Here is a 20262-nt window from a genome sequence, read left to right as displayed (position 1 = left end):
GAAGCCACTGTAAGCGCAGGGTTTGAATTCGGTCCTGCCCTGCCCCGGCTTTGTCCGGATGACCAAGGACTTGGCGGTTTGAGTGGAGGTTTTCTTCTTTGTCAACTCATCCGTTAATGAATGAAAGAGTTCCACGCCCTCAAAGGGCAGACCTAGGATCCGCTCTTGCAAGTCAGATGGTGACATGCATCGACACCCAGGCACAGCTCTCTGCTGGCTGCGTCGATGTGGGAGACCGAAGAGTGGAGGGGTCTGAATAACCGGTAGGGCCTGTACCGGGGGAGGGACCCACACTTTTAGTGCTTAAGGAACAGGCAGAGGACCCAGAGGAGAAGGCCGTGGAGGCACCACCTGCGGGATCACCGCCATCACTATATCCTTCAGGAGCCCCGTCATCTGTGGGGGAACGCATGCGGAAGAAGCACTCAAGAAGCGGTCCTCGCTAGTCGCTGGATGCCTAGGGTCCCGACCCTCTGAAGTGCTGGGCCGCTGCTCCTGGTCAAAGCGCGGGGGGGCTTGAGGCATGTAGCCATAAGAGGGAGAGGGCGCGAAGGTCCCGAGCCACGTGCCAGCGGAGACAAGGGAGGACTCTTACTGGGTCCCACACCCGAAACAGCAGCATTGACCTCAGAGACCACTTTGGTAGGCCCTAAACCCTCGGCAGAGTGGCTGGTAGCCGAAACGCCCTGAATCACGAACTCGGAGTGAACTCCAGTAGGCTGTGTACCCTCGGCACCTGCACCGGTAGTCATGCTGGATCTTGCCGAGGACTGACTCTTGGTGGTACCACGCAATGATCCTTTACCCCTTTGGTTCGAAGAAGAGGACGAAGTTGATCGCCCATCCGAAGACAGCTGGATAGGGGACCCTGAGCCCCTCGGCTTGGGAGCCGGTAGCCTGGACGGCCTCAGGTCTGCCAGAACCTGAATCCAAGGAACCCTTGTTTGTTAAGGGTTGGCATAGCGTTCTACTCCACCAAGCTCCAGTCATTAAGAAGCCGGCTGGCACCACTTCACATGCTAAACTCCTCCTTGCGGAACTCCGCCAGCCGTCACTGAGCATGGTTTGGGTGGAAAGGACTGTACATTTTAGCATGGCTATGGGATTAGAGTGGGGGCTTTGTTAACCAAATGACATCTGCAGGTTGTGACCCTCCTCACTTAACAGCTCCCCCATGTACACTATGCAAATAGTTTGGGCACATAGGCCGCCCAACCAAAAATGACAGGTTCTAAGAATCCATAACCAAAAGATTTGACGGGTCGAAGGTTTGAATTAATCTTAAACACTGGCGGAAGAAAGACAAAAATCAGTTTGACACTGCAAGCAATGGCAGCAGTCACAGTTTACAGCTACGCCTCACTGATGCCCAGTGAGGATGAAACTTGCCTGTCATTGCATGTGGTCTTGTGCAGAAGGGATGGAACCTAGCAGTTCGACTGGACTGCCACTTTAGTAATGGGACTAAGCCTGAATTGCACTCGCTTGCCCCCGAAACAAAACCCATCTGCAAAGGCATAGCAGGCTGTAAAAAGATGAACAGGTTTTACAACCAAACCAAAGTATTTAGGGGAGGAAAGGAAACGCACACAATGAATGCTATTGTCGGACTGCAGTACTTAGCCCAATTGCTCCTATACCAAGTACTGAAAAATATGTTAACAAATCATAAACCAGAGAAGACTAAACTGGACTTATTTTTCTGCAGCTTTCTCCATTGCACACAGATAATAAAACCCAACTACCTCCAATAACCTCCAATAACAGGCTTTAAAATATCCCAAAGGCCCCCCATATCCTTAAACAGAGAAAAATAGAAAAACACAAAGGAAGACATGGGGATTCCCCAAAAGTAATCAGAACTTTATTTAACATTCATAGAAAAAGAAACCTTCAATCACTGGGTACCTGCCATGAGATTCGGCTCTCAAGCCTTCCGTCATGCAACCAAAGGAAGTACGGAGAAGAAAAAAACAAGTCACATTGCTTACTTCATTGCAGGGTGCAGCTATCTAGTGTGGGTTTCAGGGGATGGTTAAGTGCAGTTATGTTAATTCCAGGATGAAGAAGATGCTGTTATGATGTTAGTTCCTAGAGGTGGAAGAAGCGGCTATGTCCATAACACGGTATGAAAGATGCTGAAAGGTTGTCGGTTCCCATGGATGTTCCAGCTTTTGAGTAACATCTGTGGTGCATGTGAATTGAGGCAGTTTCATGAAGGGTGGCATGTGCTGTCTGGTGTGGTATTACCATAGCGAGTTTCATGTCACTTGCTAGTTTGCTGGGACGTCACGTTGAGTCCTGTTAAGCAAAAATACATGGGTAGGAGGGGTTTCAGCCCTTGTATGCACAGCACATGGATGTGGTCTCACACATAGATCTGAGACTAGGATATGTGTGTGTGTGTAGCAAGTCTACTAGCGCTGGCAAATGTCATACTGTGTCCAGTGGGATAGACAGCTTTGCTATGCACCAGGCCGTGCTCTGGGTGCAGTGGTACAACTTGCAGGGATAGGTAGGCTTGATGAGTGAGCATGATATGCAGTGCCATACACTGCAGTGGGGGATATTTGTAATGGGCAGGGGAGGTGCTACTATGCTTTATGTTATTAGGTAGTTATTCACAATGCGGTACGGACCCCTTGGCACCCATATCCATCAATGGAGTGCCAATTGTTGCTGTGTTTACAGTTCTAGAATAACAGTGGGTCTTGGTTATGCCAGGTAAAGGATCTGCAAGTGCATTTGCTGGGGTGCAGTCATATAGTGTACACATTTGGAAAGGGGAGGCGCTGTTATTTTCAGGGCCACTGGTGGGTGTTCAAGATTATGTCACATTCTGGGAATTAGGAGGGGGCATACAGTGTTTGGTGCCTGGTAACGGCACATTCCAGATTCTGGATGACACTGCGTGCTAATATTGTACCAAGAACACAGGTGGTGCCATCATATACTAGATTCCCGGGGATGAGCGATTTAGGTGTCACCTTATGGCAGATTCCAGTGCCAATGGCTTGAGTGCTCTGTGCAGCTATATACCTGGTTCAAGAGTAATATAGTATGAACCGGTTGATGGTATATGTTGAGTCACTGGGTGGTTGTGGTTAGGTTTGACATGTTGGGCATTGCCATGAGTTGGGATTGGGCAGGCTGTCAGTACATTCTAGCTCACTATGGGTAGATGTGCAGTCACATTCTGATTCTGGAGAAAACACTGGTGTTTGGTGATTGCATCTATCAGGTCCTTCGGACACTTCCCAGAGTGCTGTTATCTGCCTTGATGCAGACCTGGGCTATTTGGTGCTCTCGTTTATAGGCTCCATCAATTCGTCTTTAGGAGGGCGTGATGGTAATCTCAAGAGTTGACGCAACATAGAATCTATATATACACACATCAGGCACTCTAGTTTTTCGTACATGTAATAAGGTACTGTGGATATGCTTGCGTGTCATTAAAAATGACAAATATTGTGGGTTTCTTCACATCATCCACAAGACTGTCATAACGGAGTGGGACCTCAGAGCCTTCCTTCAGTGGGGGAACCTTCATACCCTCTGTGCCAACGGTAAATTCTCCAGTCAGCGTCTTCACCACAAAAATATATTTGTTTCCCTCTGTGTTGCGCGGGGAATAGAAGTCCAGTACCGAGAGCACAGACTGGACAGCAAAATACACCCCCTGGCCATAGCGGGTAGCTGCAGAGAGAGAAGAAAGACTAGACAGTCAAAGAAAATTAGATCACAAACCAAAGCAATTCCATTAGTTTCAGGTTTTATGGACAGCACTGGGCATTTTACACATTTGTAAAAAACAAATTAGGTAAGTGCAGGACAATGACCAACAGAAGCAAGAGAAATGTACTTGAAACTGCAAAACCTGCATGACTAAGTATAATGAGGAACAAGTTATTTACCTGTACAATTTGTTTTGCAGCGTCAAGCTCTACCTATGTAATTTTGCCATGCTTAGGATTTGCAGGCTACCATGTGATTGGATCCGGAATGGTCTTTGAAAACGTTAAAATAAATATACTGTACATTTCATCAGATGAGTAACTAATTAAGTGGAGTCCCACCGAGTGCACCGTCTTGGCAATGCATGGTGGAACCATTGTTGTGCGGAAGCAGTTCCTACACGGACCACTACTGTGTGAGACACCCATCTCGCAAAAAGCAGCCATTTCAAAGTGTGAGATATTGGTGGTCTGGGTCGGGCTGCTGAGAGCGACCATTTGTATCGACTTCTGCAGTGAGACAGACTATTTGAGCAGAAGTCTCGATAGTTTTGGTAAAGAAGCATTGAACGCATTCCCGCTGCTCGGCGCTCAAGAGACCAGTGTAGAGGAAGTTGAATCAATACACTATAGAAAAGTAATTGTATAGAGAATACTGGCAAGATTACCAATTACTTCCCTAATACCAACCTAGATTGTAACATTGAGACTGATGCTACGATCATGAATAAATTGCTTGAAACCAAACCAATACATCTACCTCTATACCAGTTTACAACTCCTTGTTTAAGCTTTGCTACCCTCTACAAAGCGAGGTAAACAACATGACTACTTCAGGGCCCCAAGATTGACAAAAAAACAGGGATTGTCATATTGGGAGCAAGAATACTCTAGCAGATCTTTACAAACTGAATGACAGCCTAACCAATACAGCGGAACGGTTTAGGGAGCACTATAAGGTAGATAGAGCATAACTGAATGAAACCGCTCCATAGGTCGTCTTGCATTTTTCTATAAAAAATGACAAAAGTTTTGAAACGGATAGAATGTCCCCTATACAAAAGTCTGGTACAAGAAGGCTGCCAAGACCAGAATTTGGCATCAGATAAACTGGTTATGATCGACTCGCCATTATCTACGAGTAGAGCAATGCACCAAAACAGAAACACGCTGGAATCTACCGAATTCGGAAATGAAATACAAGAAATATGCACAGTAGTCACTGGGGAAAGTGACAGATTATATGGGATACATTACTCCTCGTAATCTTATTTCTGATGCTTGTATCTGCTTAGATTCACATGCTGTGCATAGGCCGACATCTAGTGGAAGCTGTGGAGTATTACAGTTGTTGTTTTCGAAACTCGAAAAGGGACGTTGACAGGGCGTGCCAGTAATACTATCCCTAGTGTGACATCCACTGTACCCATGATCCCTAATGCGTCGAGGTCCCTCAGATTATTTTTCTGACACAAGTTAGCATGAGGTGTAGCGCCAGTACAGTTGTATCCAAGCAGATACTTATCAGACAAGCTCATAAGCATCCATGCGCCTTCTCTCCGAGGGGAGGTAGGGTGGGTCGCATTTGAATCTAAGCAGATACAAGCATCAGAAATGATTACGGTGAGTAGTGTATCCCTTCTGAGGCTTGTGGAATTGCTTAGATCACATGCTGTGCATAGATTAGCGAGCAGTGTTAGAAGAAGGTGGCGGGATGTGAGAAGGTTCATGGGCGAACAGATGTCTTAGAACCGCTTGTCCCACTTGTGTATCTGTCTTGGAATGAGTGTCAATGCAATAGTGCTGAGTGAAAGTGTGCATCGAACTCAATGTAGCTGCTTTGCAAATGCTCTCTAGAGGGACATTTGCAATGAAAGTCAGAGTGGCTCCTGTGCGGCTTGTGGGGTGAGCACTGGGCGTAAAAGGTAGTGCCTTGTCTGGTAGGGAATACCACAGTTGTATACATCTGACAATCCACCTAGAGATGGCATTCTTTGAAATGCCGTCACCTTCTCTGCCTGGCGCTATGGAGACAAACAGTTGATCGGTTTTTCTTAGCGGTCTGGTCTTGTCTACATAGTAAAGGACCGCCCTCCTCACATCTAGTGTGGGGAGTTTTACCTCGACTGAGCTGGTGGGTTCCTGGAAGAAAGCCGGTAGCTCAATAGACCGGTTTATGCGAAATTTAGAGATTAACTTAGGGGAGAACCTAGGGCGAGTACATAAAACCAGTTTGTCTGTGTACAACAAAGAAAGGATCCTGCACTGACAATGCTTGTATTTCACTAACTCTTCTTATGGAAGTGATGGCCACTAAGAAGGCAGTCTTCCAAGTCAGGTGTTTGAGACTAGACTTGTGCATCGGCTCGAAAGGGGGTCCCATGAGCTTAGCAAGTACAACATTGAGATCCCATCCTGGCGGCGGGTTTGAAATTGGAGGGTAGAGTCTTTTTACTCCCTCCATGAATGCTTTGATAACAGGTACCTTCCACCATGAGACCTTATTGTGGGAAGTGGTATAGGCTGACAAAGCCGCCAGGTGGACTTTTAAGGAGTTGCATACTAACCCTGCATCTAGCAAGTGGAGCAAATAAGTTAGAATGTGGGAAGGAGTACATTCTATGGGGTTAATTTGTTTCGACAGGCACTGAATTACAAATCACCTCCACTTGTCGAAATAACAGTGCCTAGTGTCAGGCTTTCTTGATTCTTTTAAGATATCCATACATTTCTGTGGCAGATTAAGATGTCCAAACTCTATGACCTCAAGAGCCATGCTGCCAAGTTCATTGAGTGAGGTTGAGGGTGCACGGTTAGTCCTCTGTGCTGAGTGAGCAGATTGTACGGGCACGGAAGTTTGATGGGATCGCACATCGCCAGTTTGCGCAGATGTGGATACCATGGTTATCTTGCCCACATAGAAGCAACTAGGATGAGCGTCACCTGTTCCTTGTGGATCTTATTCACCACCATCCTCATTAGAGGTGTTGGGGGGGCCGAGGGAGGCAGCGTAAGCAAATTTCCCTGACCAGTTCATTCATAGGGCGTTCCCCTTGGAGCCTGGCTGGGAGAACCAGGACACGAAGTCTGGGCTTTGCCTGTTCACTTCTAGCAAACAAGTCTGTTGTGGGGAGACCCCATTGAGAGAAGAGGTGTTCTACGACCTCTGCGTGTAGTTGCCACTTGTGTTCTTCTGGTAGGGGATCTCTGCTCAATGAGTCTGCAAGAGGGTTGAGTTCCCCTGGAAAGTGCTGTGACAATAGGAATATTTTCCGTTTGAGTGTACATTTCCAAATTTGTTGCGCAAGCCTGGACAGATTTGCAGAAAGTGTGTTGATGTAAAACATTGTTGTAGTGCTGTTTGTCAGAACTTGCACAGATTGGTTCGCTAAGTGAGATTCGAACGCCTGAAGGGCTTTGGATACTGCCAGTAGTTCTAGCAGGTTGATGTGGTTTTGTGCCGCTTGAAACCACAGACCCAGAGCTGTGTGGTGAAGGTAATGAGTCCCACACCCAGCGAGTGAGGCGTCTGTCGTGACAATCGCTTGTACTTCCGGATCGTAGAAGGGTTTCCCCTTCAACAGATTTTCTCTTGTCTACCAGCTAAGATTCTGTACTAGTGTTGGCGAAACGACAACTAGATCGTCCCACTGACCACTCACCTGAGACCACTATTTCGCCAACCACTCGTGCATGGGTCGCAGTCGCGCGTGAGGATCCAGGTAAATGCAAGATGCCATCATGCCTAGCAAACGCATCGCTTTGCGCACCCTTATCTGGGGGCCGGCCTAATAATGTGGTATTTGCAGTAACATATTTTGAACCTTCTTGTGTGTTTATGACAGCTCCTAGGAACTGTTTGGTTGTGCTTGGCACTAGGCTTGATTTGTTCTCGTTGATGGAAAAGCCCAATTGGAAGAGTAGGTTGATAGTCTTCTGAATGTTTTGCCTGCAAATTGGGAGGGGTTCCCCTGTAATCAGCCAGTCCTCCCTCCATGTAAGGGTAGACTGGGATTGCCTCCCACCCTTGCAGCAGATGCTATTCCGAAGGGAAGCACTTTGAATTGATACTGCTTGTTCGCCATCTTGAAACGCAAGAATCTTCTGTGCGCTGGGACCATTGAAATATGAAAATAGGCATTTTTCATATCCAGCGTTGCCATGTAATCCCTCTTTTTTAGTAGCGTAGTCATGTGGAACTTTTGTGGCTTTACATATTTGTTTGCAGGGCACAAATCTAATACTGGGCGCATTGTTAGATCTTTCTTTGACACAAGGAAAAAGGTTGAATAAATACCCTTGTTTACCTGGTTGGCCGGGACGACTTAGATGGCAACCTTTAGAAGAACTGGGGCTCTTTCCCGGAGGAGGATTTGCTGGTGTTCTTTGGAATGGATCTTTTGTCGTGGGGGTGGTTCTGGGGTTGCTCGAGGAGCTCTATGCAATATCCGCCTGTTACAGTGGACAGCACCCATCTGTCTGTGGATATGTGCCCTCCTACGGGAGAGGCACTGGACGGGACCTGGAGTAGATAGGCACTGCTTTTGAGGGATCTGCGCGCTCCTCTAGGGTAATTTTGGGAGGGCTGACCCCGATTGTTTCCCCAGGCAGTACCTTGGCTTTGGGTATAAGTGGAACCCCTCTGAATTTTGGCTGCGTGAGCGCCGAAAATTCCCGTTTCCCCTTTGGCCAGTAGGTCTATTGGTCAGTTGGCCCAATGACTTGAGAGTATCATACTTCTCATTGGCCGTCTTTAAGGAGTCTAGGTAGCTTGCGTCTCTGGTTTAAAACCCGATATGCGCAACCAAGCGTGACGCTTGATAATTGTCCCTTCAGCTATTATCCTGCCTGCGTTATCCGCAGCGTCAAGATTGGTTTTTAATAAGCAGCTTGACACTGCCCTGCCTTCTGCTGCCACCTGGGCAAGCTGAGATTTAAGAGGTTCTGGGACAGATTAAAGTAAGGCCGAGACGTCATCCCATTTGTAGCAGTTGTAACTGGCCAACAGGGTCAAATTGTTAGCAATCCTTGTCTGGGATGCCGCGGAGGAAGACACCTTTCTGCCCATTGTGTAAAGTCTCTTGCTTTCCATGTCAGTCGGGGCCTCAGAGCAAACTAGGGGAGTACCAGCCCTTTTTCTAGTGGTGGTAACAACCAATGAATCAGGCTTTAGTTGCCCTCTGATATAAAGTGGGTGAGAAGGGGCAGGTCTGAATAGTTTCTCTATGCAGGGTTTTTAAAAAAAAAATGTTTTATTGTGTTTAGTTCATCAAAGAACCTTTACACATTTTTTTTATCTTAGTTCAATTATACAAAATATAAAAAATATAAAGTTCATTTTCATTAACATTTTTCACAACTTTTCTTACATTTCATTACATTTACTAAAAAAAAAAAAAAACCAAAAAGAACTAAACTTTGGTGCCAATAGATCCAGCCTAAAAAATGTTTTATACCGTACATTTTTTTTTTTTTACATTTCACTCAGAGAAAGGCACAGCCCTTAGTTACTGCCAGATGTGGACTTGTGAAACTTTTCCATTAGCATACATTTTCAGGTATTCACTCAATTTGTAACAAATGCCATCTAACCACTTTTCTCAGAACTACTTTTTCATTGATCCACTTAGAATGATACACATTAGGTCTGACCAGACTGCAGCTCCAAATGATCTTTAAGCACTTTATATATTTTCGTCAAACTGATTATGAGAGTATAATTGTTTCCCTACATACACATGTTCCATAGTGAACCCTAGATAGTTCTGAAGTCGTATACCAATATTTTCCAAATTCCTTACTCCTTAGTGATTCAAAATTCCAACAGTACATTACGAGATGTTTCAAAGATTCAATTGATTGTGGTATACAGCAGAAACAACATTCATTACTATGAATTCCCTAGTCATCCTTGGATACAGTCCAGTTGGATATTCGCTCGGACGTGAGAAATCGATTTAGCCTGAAGCGCATGTATAAGCCCCTGGCAATCTAACATGGAAATTGGAGGATATAACTAGGCAGAACACCAAATTTTCTTCTAAAGGGAGCATATTCTGCGTAAGATTTATATTTAGCAATTTGGTCCGATTGAAGACACCAGCTCAGTCGCTGGAATTTCTGCTTGTTGGAAGGAAGACAGAGTATAAATATATAATATATTAGCAAGATTCAATATTTCATCCATCTTTTTAACAAAGATTTTTAAGGTGGAAGATAGACCAGATTTAAGAATGTTATGCAAATCTTCATATAACTAATTTTTTGGTGGACATAGCATCTTGCTATAGTAATTTAATAAGCCTCCAATTTCTTTTGTCCGAAAGGGGCAGCAGGCCCAATTCATGCCGTATTATATTAGGAACTGAGTTTGCCAAACCCAACACCCTTTTCCATAGTTTTCCATGAGCCATGTCAAGATGATCATTGATATCTACCGTACAAGTGTCTAGCATATACAAGACAGTAACTCAATCTTCAATAGATAGAATTGGATGATTGGAACTATGGAGAAGGTGCAATATTTCCTATAAATAATGCACATCTGGGCAGTGAGCGGTTTAAATTTCTTACTAAGCATTTCTTTCCACCAGGATTTTGAGTTTTGATCAGTGAGTGTATAACCAAGATATCTTAGTTCCTTAACTTCCTGAAGCTCCACATTACCAACAGACCAGATACATTTCTTCATTTTCCACTTCTCATCAGAGAAAATTATGATCTTCGATTTATCTTGGTTAATCTGAAGATTATGTGATTCTGCAAACTCGAAGAAAGAATTCAGTTTATTTTGTAGTCCCTCTGGGGTTTTATCAAATAACAGCAAGTTGTCCGCGAAACTTAAACAATTCAATTTCAGATTGGCTAGGCGCACAGGATAGTTTATAATATCTTTCCATATATGATCTAAATCACAAAGATATATGTTAAATAATATTGCACCCAAAGTGCAGCCTTGTTTTAACCCAATTTCTGTACGAATCTCCTCCATCAATGTTCCGAATTTGTTTGTGCGTACTCTGTAGGTAGTTTTGGATTACAGTAAAGCAATCAGGGCTACTAGGTGTACCGGAATACCACATTGAATCATTTTTTTTCCAAAGTACTCCCCTTATTACTATGTCAAATGCTGTGCTCGGGTCCAATGCAGCCATATATATAGCTCCTGTATCCTTTTGTTTGGTTTGACACTGCAATAATGATACTATGGTAGCATTTAGCGAGCAGCCCATGGCTTTTCGAAAGCCTACTTGGCATTTGAAAAGGATATTCTGCTTGTATAAAAAGTCCTGCAATTCCTTTAAAATTGAGAGAAAACCTTTGAAGAAGCATCAGTTAGGGCTATGGGTCTGAAATGTGCTGGTTCATTCACCTTTCCCTTTTTATAAATGAGAACAATAATTGCAGAGCACCATGAACGGGGGATCTGTTTCTTCGAAAATACAACATCAATTTTGATTTTAAAAATTCTTGCCCATAAGTGGGGGTCTGTTTTAATTACACAAGAGGGTATCCCATCAAGACCCGAGGCCTTAGATTCCTTTAATTTATTTATGGCGTCCACAATATCCTCAATAGACCATGGGCAATGGTCTAGAATAAATTCTGCATAGTTATAACAATGATCATCATAGAACACCTTTGGTAGTTTAAATTTCCTGGTAAAATATTGAACCCAGGTAGAGGCTAAAATAGCTGGTTCAGTATGGAAATGTGGTGCATTTAGGGTTCTCATGAGCGTCCAAATGTTACGCGTATCATGGGTAAGGATGTTATGCATCATGCGCTGATTGTCTTTTATTGCTGTAAAATGTCTCAATTCTCTAATCTGATTTTTCTACTGGTTTAGGAGATGTATTTTTTCAATACCGAATACTTCAATACCCAGATTTCGTCTGATCAGTTTCTTCAGATGGCAATTCTTCTTGATCTTTAACTGATGAATTTGTAAATTAAAGGCATGCCTATGTTCCTTTAAAGAGAGCAGAGGTTTGTAATCTTGTGCAATGCACATTACATACCTATTGATGATACTACTTAGTTGCCTTTCAGTCTCCTCCCCCATACCTGGATAAATATATCCAATAGTCGAGTAGAAGGGATCCTCTTGAATTAACCTAATTAACTTCATGCAAGTGTTTTTATTCCATCTGATAGTACGACCCGAATTTTGGGTCTCTGAGTTGAAGCGAAATCTGGGAATCGAGACTCCAATTCAGAATGTTTACATTAGTGGAGATGGCATAGTGGACCCCATAATCATGATCGTTAATGTGTACCAGACCAGAGGAATTACGAATAACAGTAGATACAAAGAAGTGGTCTATGTAAGTACTTGAGTTACTACGTTTCCATGTGAAGGGGTAGGAACTGGACTTGGGATGTAAGAGCTGTATATCCCATCACAAAAAATAATCCACCCACTTTTGTCCAGATTTGACTGTCAAGGGTACTTTTGTGTTGGCTACATTCCCATCCAACCCTTTATTTTTGAAACACAAGGAATTAAAATCACCACCTAATATTATCCCCACGTGAGTAATGTTTACAAATATGCCTTCAAGGATAACATCCAGTGTATTAACCATTTGATTGCAAGTGGACACTGTCCTATTCCAGTAAATACAAAAAATAACAATGGTTAGTTCCATACAATTCGGCGGATTCAATTGTAGAGCCATCACACATCTATCCTCATAGATTAACACAGGGTTATATTTACTTTTGTTGCTAATAAGAATTGCTAGACTGCCTGATGGTCGGCCCTTAAGTCCTTTTGTAGCAGCTTTGGTAAAGCATCCATATCCTGCTATATCAAAAGGTGCCATATGCATAGTCTCTTGGAGGAGAATGACTTGTGGACAACTGCTTATGTCATTCTTGCCAAAACAGCAAAGGAAATTGGCCAATCCACAACAATTCCATGACAAAATTCTGAAGGGAATCTCGTTACGCTGACATACTCGAGTTTGCCTTCACTGGAGGATTAGCAGTATCACTTGCACGTGGTACAACCCCATTAAGTGCAGCCATTATTGCCAATATTTGTTTAATAGTGTCTGCGTTAGTTGAGCTGAGTCCCACTTTGTTCTATCCCACTTTTTTTGTTCTCGATTATAGGCGGTGTTTCCAAGAACTTCTCAGCTTCTTTTTCGTTGCGGAAGATACAGGGGATTAGACCGAGAGCAATGAAACGTTCCTTCTGTACCCAAATCATTCTCATGATAATCAAGGATTGGAAACCACAAATCATGCGGTTGTTATAGTTAGTAGCAAGTCGTATCCATTCCAGATCATCAGAGCGTAGGGTTCTCAGGGGAGGGATTGCTTGAAATGTTTTTAACATAAATGTTCTATTAAGGCTAGATCTACCATTTATTGCCTCATTGATTTCCCATCCAATGATTATTGACATTCTAGGTAGCAGTATTTCCACAATATTTTCATCATTTTTTCCTATATCTGAATTATTACAGTCCTCTGATGCCTCTTCATGTGATTCATCTTCACCTCCCTTTGGGGTAACTTTTCGTCCTATTTTTTTACTAGAAGATAGCTTGTTTAGTTGACCCAGGGGTTCGGTTGATAACTCCTGCGATCCCATCTCTTCTTCATCAGAGAGACCAATTGTTTGTCCATCATCTTGTGTCTCGCTATCCGCTACTCCAGACACACCTGCCTCATTCTTCAACTCATCTATACCACTGTTTGGTTTAGTCGGATTTCCACTCACTAAAGGAAGCATATTTTCCTTTCTTAGCAGTACTTTTGTTTTTTACAGGATAGAATTGCGATAGCGCTGTTTGAACACCTGAAGTACCAGAAGCTGGCTGTGAGTTCTGCCCCTTTTTATTAGTTCCAGCGGTAGGATCCTTTGTTAACTCACCCCCAGTCAAACCATCCCCCACATTCAAATGTTTCGTCTTACTTGCACATTTTTTCGGCACAGGTTGTTGTCTTCCATTGCTTGGTCCATCAGGAATAATGTCCAAATGTACCTTAGACTCTTCATCAAGCTGGTGCAAGTCAAAACCATGTTCCTCATCATCATTAGCTGCATTTTCATTCTTCGGGGTACCTAAAGAGTCTGCCAGAACTATTTATTATTTCATTTTTTTTAGTTTGTTTCTAGACGTATTGTTCTTGGCATCCCTTTTCTGTGCTCTGGCTATGATTCTCTTTTCTTTTCGTGTAAATGCCACAGTCTGTTTTTTGCTCTCACCCTCAGGTGTCGAGTAAATCATACTTTCACACATTTCTTTCATAGTGTTATCAGAGAGATCAATCAGCTATCAACACCCTCCCTTTTTGGAGCAATATTTTGTTCAGGAACTATCATACTCACACTCATCATTTTTTCCCTTAGTATGTATTTCTTGATTGCCTCTATATCATGTTGAATTTGTAAAATAGTATCACCCAGATTACCTAAGGGTTTAATCTCAGGCAATGGCTTGGCCGCCGGTAAAGCTGCCATTTCAGCAAAGGATTTGGCTGCAGCATTCACCATTCGCTCATTTCCAGGAGTCTGAGTGGTGCAATCTTTCATATATGCTTCCTTCTTATTGCACCTGGTGAGCGAAGACACTGCGTCACATGTAAATAACAGTACCTCCACTTTATTAACTTTACATTGGAGGTCCGTTATCGTTGCTCTGAGGTTCTCCAATTCATAGTGGGTACATTCGTGCCCCTTATCAAGCAGGTCAAGAATTCAGGCTAGTCCCGGAAAATCTTCCCCAAATCCTACACCATCACGTGCACGAAGATCTATCTCTTCCTCTTTACTAAGATGCTTTTGCCCTTCATTACTCGAAACTATACCTGTTTTTTTTTCAAATAGGTTGATCTGTTCTTGGGGAAAGACAAATGGAGTATTCTTGGCTGAGGATAAGTTAGAATTATCATAGAGTTTCCTTCCATACACAAAGTTAGGGGTTCTTTGTCTCTTATTGTATAACTCAGCCTCAGTAGTACCACCGGAGAATGAGTGAAAATCCTGGGGTTGCTTTCCAGGAAGACTAAACATGCGCACATCCTCCCTCCCATATGTACGTTTAGATACCGGTGTAGAAGGCCCCAGGGAGAATCTCATCCTTTTCTCAACATCAGCTCCAATAGCGGGCCCCAAAATTGAGCAATCATTCAGCCCAATTATTCCACTTTTTGACATGCCCCCCGGTTTCTCCTTATTCTTCACATTTACTGAATCATCGGTATTAGGATCATTCATTTCCAAGGTTACTCGGTGTACTACCACCATGTTGTGTAATGCCAATGCCTTCAGAAGTTCCCTCACCCTCGTCATTCATACTCGGAGACCGACGTAAGGTTACGGGACTGAGTTCACTGCATTCAAAATTTATAGCCTCGTCCTGTGGCGCGGTTTGATTTACAAGATCTTCATTTAGTGACCTTTCATTTAGCATTGCGACCTTTATATGGTGAGGAGTTAAAGCCCCCGTCAGTTCCCTACCGCTTCTCAAACCATTTACCATGGTGACTACAACTCCGTAGAAATAATTAGATACAGTTCCTGTAAATCAACAGTTACTTCTAAGGAAACCTCAAACAGTACTAGTTGTGGTCTGTCTCTATGCAGAGTTAAATGTAAAGTCACCCCGTTTGCAAGAGTAGCATACACCTACGTAATAGGTTTTCAGAGTTAGTTAGACTTCTTTAAAGTAGGCGCTTGAAACCGCACTCCAGGGCTCAAATGCTTAAGAATCAATAATCACCCTCTGTCGTGAATGCCAGTGTAAGCAGTCAGAGTAACAAGTACAAATGTACATACACAACCACAAGTGCAAAGATTTCCCTCAGGGTTCAAAGGCCTAACAACCCACAAACGTTCACTATTGGGAATGTAGATTCGAACACTTAAATGAAGGTGTGCACCATGCTCGTAACCCAATCCAACCTCACAGGTTTCAAAGGTCTGTTGACCCACAGTCACCCTTTGGGTGGGACTGTAATGTGCACTCTTAATTACTCTCCCGGGTTCCAAGGCCCACGGCCCGCAGTCACCCTCTGTTAGGAGTAGGTTCAGACACTTAACAGCGAGTATAAACCAGGCAGGTGTCTACGAACTGCCCCACAGGGTTCAAAGGCCTATTGGCCCGCAGTCACCTCTACGCTGGAGGTCCAGTTCACACACCCAATATATCAAATACGTCAAGACAGATGCCCCATACTTTGACAACGTGGTTTTTACGGGCCAAGAGCCCCGCATTCGGCTTCCTGAGAAAAGGCAGTATGACCACATGCAGGGCAATGTTCATTAACCAATAGTTTAGATACTGCCTTCAGTGGTTCAAAGGCTCACAGGCCCGCAGTCACCCCCTGCGTACCAGTGCCAATCAAAGAGCAGGGTGGAGTATGGTTAATGAGGACAGGTTGTACCTCATAATCAGATCAGATGAATCCAACACGGAGCACTTATCCTGTCTTGGAAAAAAAAACTTATCAGATAGGGATATATGCACATGCAGACACTCGTATTAGTAGTGATTGCCCAAACCAAAGCTCTAAGCAAAAGTGCAAACATGGTGCGCAAACATCACATTGGTAAAATAACCAGACCAGAGAGAACGCTTCGGCGCCGCACATTTCCTAGTTCCGATCAGATCAAATCAATGTGTCACATACACGTGCAACCAATTAGAGAAAACCAGGGTAAAGTAACAATGCCTGTAGCTTGACTTCAGGAGAGCGCTGGAGCGTGCCGTTCCGTTCGGAGAAGACCTCAGAGTTTCAGCCACAGTTTAGTTCCAATAGCGAAAGTGTGTGATACGTCCGGGAAATGGTTAAGGATCAGACACAGCGTTCGTAGATGCAAGCGATGTAGAGTGGAGAGAGCAATTTGCTATGTCAGCGTGTCTCAATGCAATGTAGAACAGTACATACCAGTGTCTTCGGAGTGGCCCCCACAGCCCCGCCGCTCCACCGAACACCTAACACACACTGCTGGGCACACCGCGCAGCGCTCTGCGCATGTGCGATGGTTAAGTAGGTTGGAGGCTGGAGGCGGGCTGTAGAATAATACAGGAGATAGTAAAGGGACTAGCAAATGTCCACGTAGCACGGAGCAGAAACAGACAGCACCTTCCACCTGTAACACCTAACACACACTGCTGGGCACAGCGCAGGGGTTTACTGGCCGCATAAGATTATGGGTCTCCAGCGATGGCTGTATTTTTTGCTGAATGGACTTGAGGAGAGGTATAAACGGAGTAACAGCCTTCTTATCTTTTAAGATTTGCTCTACAAAATCTTTCTACTGTTCTTCCTGGATAGCTATCAAAGTGCTCTGCCGCCTTGACAAGCACTTCATTCAGAAGAGGTTGGGTTGACTGTCAATGGGTGAGTCCATAACCGGGGGATCCTGATCAACAGGTTAGTCTATAGGGGTCTGCTGCATCATCCCCATAATAAAGGTCTGCTGCCTCTTGAATAGAGAGGTCTTCATGGTCGGAGTCCAGGTCATAGAGATCAATGACTGTCTTGCACCGGATTCTCTGGGAGAGACCTCTTAGCACGGGGGTTGAGCAGGTTGTGCAGGGATCTACGACCCAGAGGGTGCTGTAGTGAGGGCGGGGGGTGGGTAGGAAACTCTTGGAATGGGCAGGGTCCTTTTCATAGAAGTTGGCCATGAAGGACTTCCTCCTCATGACTCTGTCTATGTCCTCAGGCGACTATTGGGCCGAACTAGGGATGACTAATGGTTGAGAAGGAAGCCCTAAATCTTAATCTGTGGAAGGAGGTAAGGTAGAAGGAGGAGCCTTCTTTTTCAGAGTGGAGGACAAAGAATCCTAAGATACAGGTTCTTTGGGCCTAGCATCCTGAGATGTATCCCTATGAGGGGTCTTAGGTGGTCTTTTTCTTGGACTCCCTCTTTTTACCCGGGCCCCTTGAAACTGTGTTTGCCCAACTGTTTGGGGTCTAGTACCTGAATCGACGCAGAACATCGAATTTCGGGTACGGGTTGAACCGGAGCCTTGTCCGCGGACCATCGGCCCTTGATGGGAGTATTTTGCGTAACGTCCGTTTAGTACTACGACGACCGGGACCTGTCATGGGACGATCTCGAATGAGAGTGCCCAGAGGACAGAGATTCCACTGACCTTTCCCTGGATGTCATGCGCTGCCGTCTGCTCGACACGTGTGTCGAGTCTTGGCTTTGGGTTGTGTGTTTAGTGGAGGATGAGGTGATATCGCTTCTGCCGCTCGGTGTTGTCCCCATAACAAGGTCGCCCTCACCGTCAGAAACCGCTGCTGTCGCTGAAGGCGCCTTCTACTTCCATGACCTCGAGATGCCTGGCGTAGGGGGTCCAGCATTTAGATCCGTCTGTTGAAGTCTTGGGCTTGAAGAGCCTACACGCTCAACAAGATCCCTCGACGTGGTCTCTCGGGAGAGACAGGTTACAGACTATGGGTTTATCGACCCACGGAAACTTCCTATTGCACTTGGGGCAAAATATAAAGGGGGTCTTGTCCATAATGAAATGATACGGCAGCTAGGGGAATGTGAGAGTAATGTAAGAAAAGGGGCATATAAATCCTAAAATGACCTTCCCCCTCTCTCTCCCTATTGTGTTGGGCTTAAGCCCGGAGCGGCCTTCCAAGGCTAAAACAAATCTGTCGTGGGTGTCTTCTGACAGTTGTTTTTCTTGTCTTCACCAGCGTCTGATGTTTCGCTAGTCGGTGGAATAAAGGATAGTAAGAATAAAATATTGGTAACGAAAAAATAGTACATGGCTATAAGCCGAAAGAGGAACTCTGCTATAAGCGTCCGTCTAGAAAGGCAGAAATAAACAATCTGAGGGAGCTCGACGTGTGAGGGATCATGGGATCAGTGGACCTGACACTAGGGATAGGATTACTGGCACGCCCTGTCGACGTCCCTTTTTGAGTTTCGAAAACAACTGTAATACTCTGCAACTTCCACTAGATGTCGGCCTATGCACAGCATGTGATCTAAGCAGATTCCACAAGCCTCCGAAATCACTGAAAACACTTTGTTAAAGGGATGTTATGGTTAGGTTGCACTAATAAAAACCTATGAAATTCACTGAAAAAAACATTGCTAAAAGGGACATTATGGTTACAAGTAAAACCAAGAAACCTCAGAAATCTATATCTAACTAAGCAACCATAACTCGCGCCACCACCGTGAACTGCTAAGACTAACACCCAGGACATCAAAGACGACATCACAAATGTCATTGATGATATCCCTGATGACATCACACATACCATTAATTTTGATGAAAAGAATCAACAAGGGATTGTGTTTACAGTGTTAGTAACAAGATGTCAGGAGTGATTGGGAGACTTCTTCTGAACTACTTAATATATTAAAGAATGTACTCATTTAAACAAAACATTATATTGGAGTGTTGTGGTTAATACAGGAGCCTAATCATACCCACACACACACATATGCAATGGCTGCATCATGCACCATAAAAGTACAATATTTCTAATCTGGTAATTTTGGATAGTAAAATAATGAATGGTACCTTATCAGAGTTTTGAGTAATGTTAATCGGTATGCAGTGATAATATTGAATAAAAAAACAAACATGTTTGTAACCAATATCAAACAAATTGAATTTCTTTAAGGTCTAATATCGAATTTGGTCGCAAAAAAATTACGAATTTTGCCTGTTAACTTTAATGTCTTAAAAAAATATATATCAGTATTTTATGAAATTGAACAAAAGCTAAAATGTTCATTTTGACTCGCGTCTATGGGCTTTTTCAATGTAATTTAACCAGAAATATGCAATTTTCTTGTTTTCCCGCTGCGATCAGTTGGGTTGTTGGACTTCCCTGGATTTTAAAGGTATAGTGCGCTAAAAAATATTATTGTCCCGATCGTTCGGGCATGTGTTTTTCAGCATACAGTGATCGATCGTAAAAAAAACATTCCTATGCATCTTAACTTAGTTTTCCTCACTTTTACACATTCGAAAACACAGAGTCGGGCTTGGCCATCTTGTGCTAATCTTATCCGTGCGTTAATCACCCTAAATTCAAGTGCCCCTGCTGCACTAAATCATATCCCCCACCCCTGAAGCCGACACCACTTGACGCTTACGCCCCTTTTCACAAAGCCAATGTACGTCTATTGTCAAGGTACTCTGTGCGCAAGCTATTGACGTGTCTCCATGGAAATGGCCGGACGCCCCTTTCCTCAATAAGTATAAACAGACTCCTTCTCATCAGACAACATCAGTGTTGCTTTTTCAATCGTTTCACTGTCTTGTTTTTGGATTGCATGTAACTCGTTTCTGCTCCGTTCAGCTACTTTCTTAGCACAAAGCCCATGCGAACAGATACTTGGACTAGCATTTCTATTGATTTCAATCGTTACTTGCGTTTCATTTAAAAATGTGTCATATAATGACAGCAATACAACCCTACCAGTACGAGCCTGAGTATTCCGAGGAGGAAGTAATTGAAAGAGAAAGATGCGTGAACAATGGGGAATCGAACGTTGGGAAGATGAATCACTAACATCAGT

At 43.9% G+C, this 20262-nt stretch overlaps 1 protein-coding gene across 3 annotated transcripts in view; it reads right to left on the bottom strand.

Moving 5' to 3' along the window:
- Positions 1-1842: 1842 nt before the first annotated feature.
- PARP10 (poly(ADP-ribose) polymerase family member 10) overlaps positions 1843-20262 on the bottom strand; it is a 453575-nt gene continuing 435155 nt past the window's right edge. For all 3 annotated transcript variants that reach the window (XM_069621970.1, XM_069621969.1, XM_069621968.1), the window contains exon 11: positions 1843-3696. In XM_069621970.1, coding sequence (XP_069478071.1) covers positions 3404-3696 — 293 coding nt within the window. In that variant the 3' untranslated portion in view covers positions 1843-3403. The remainder of the gene's footprint in view (positions 3697-20262) is intronic.

The sequence above is a fragment of the Ambystoma mexicanum genome, chromosome 5q, assembly GCF_040938575.1.
Source record: "Ambystoma mexicanum isolate Mex_15411 chromosome 5q, UKY_AmexF1_1, whole genome shotgun sequence".
NCBI lineage: Eukaryota > Metazoa > Chordata > Amphibia > Caudata > Ambystomatidae > Ambystoma > Ambystoma mexicanum.
This window is presented reverse-complemented; position numbering and strand designations above follow the sequence as displayed.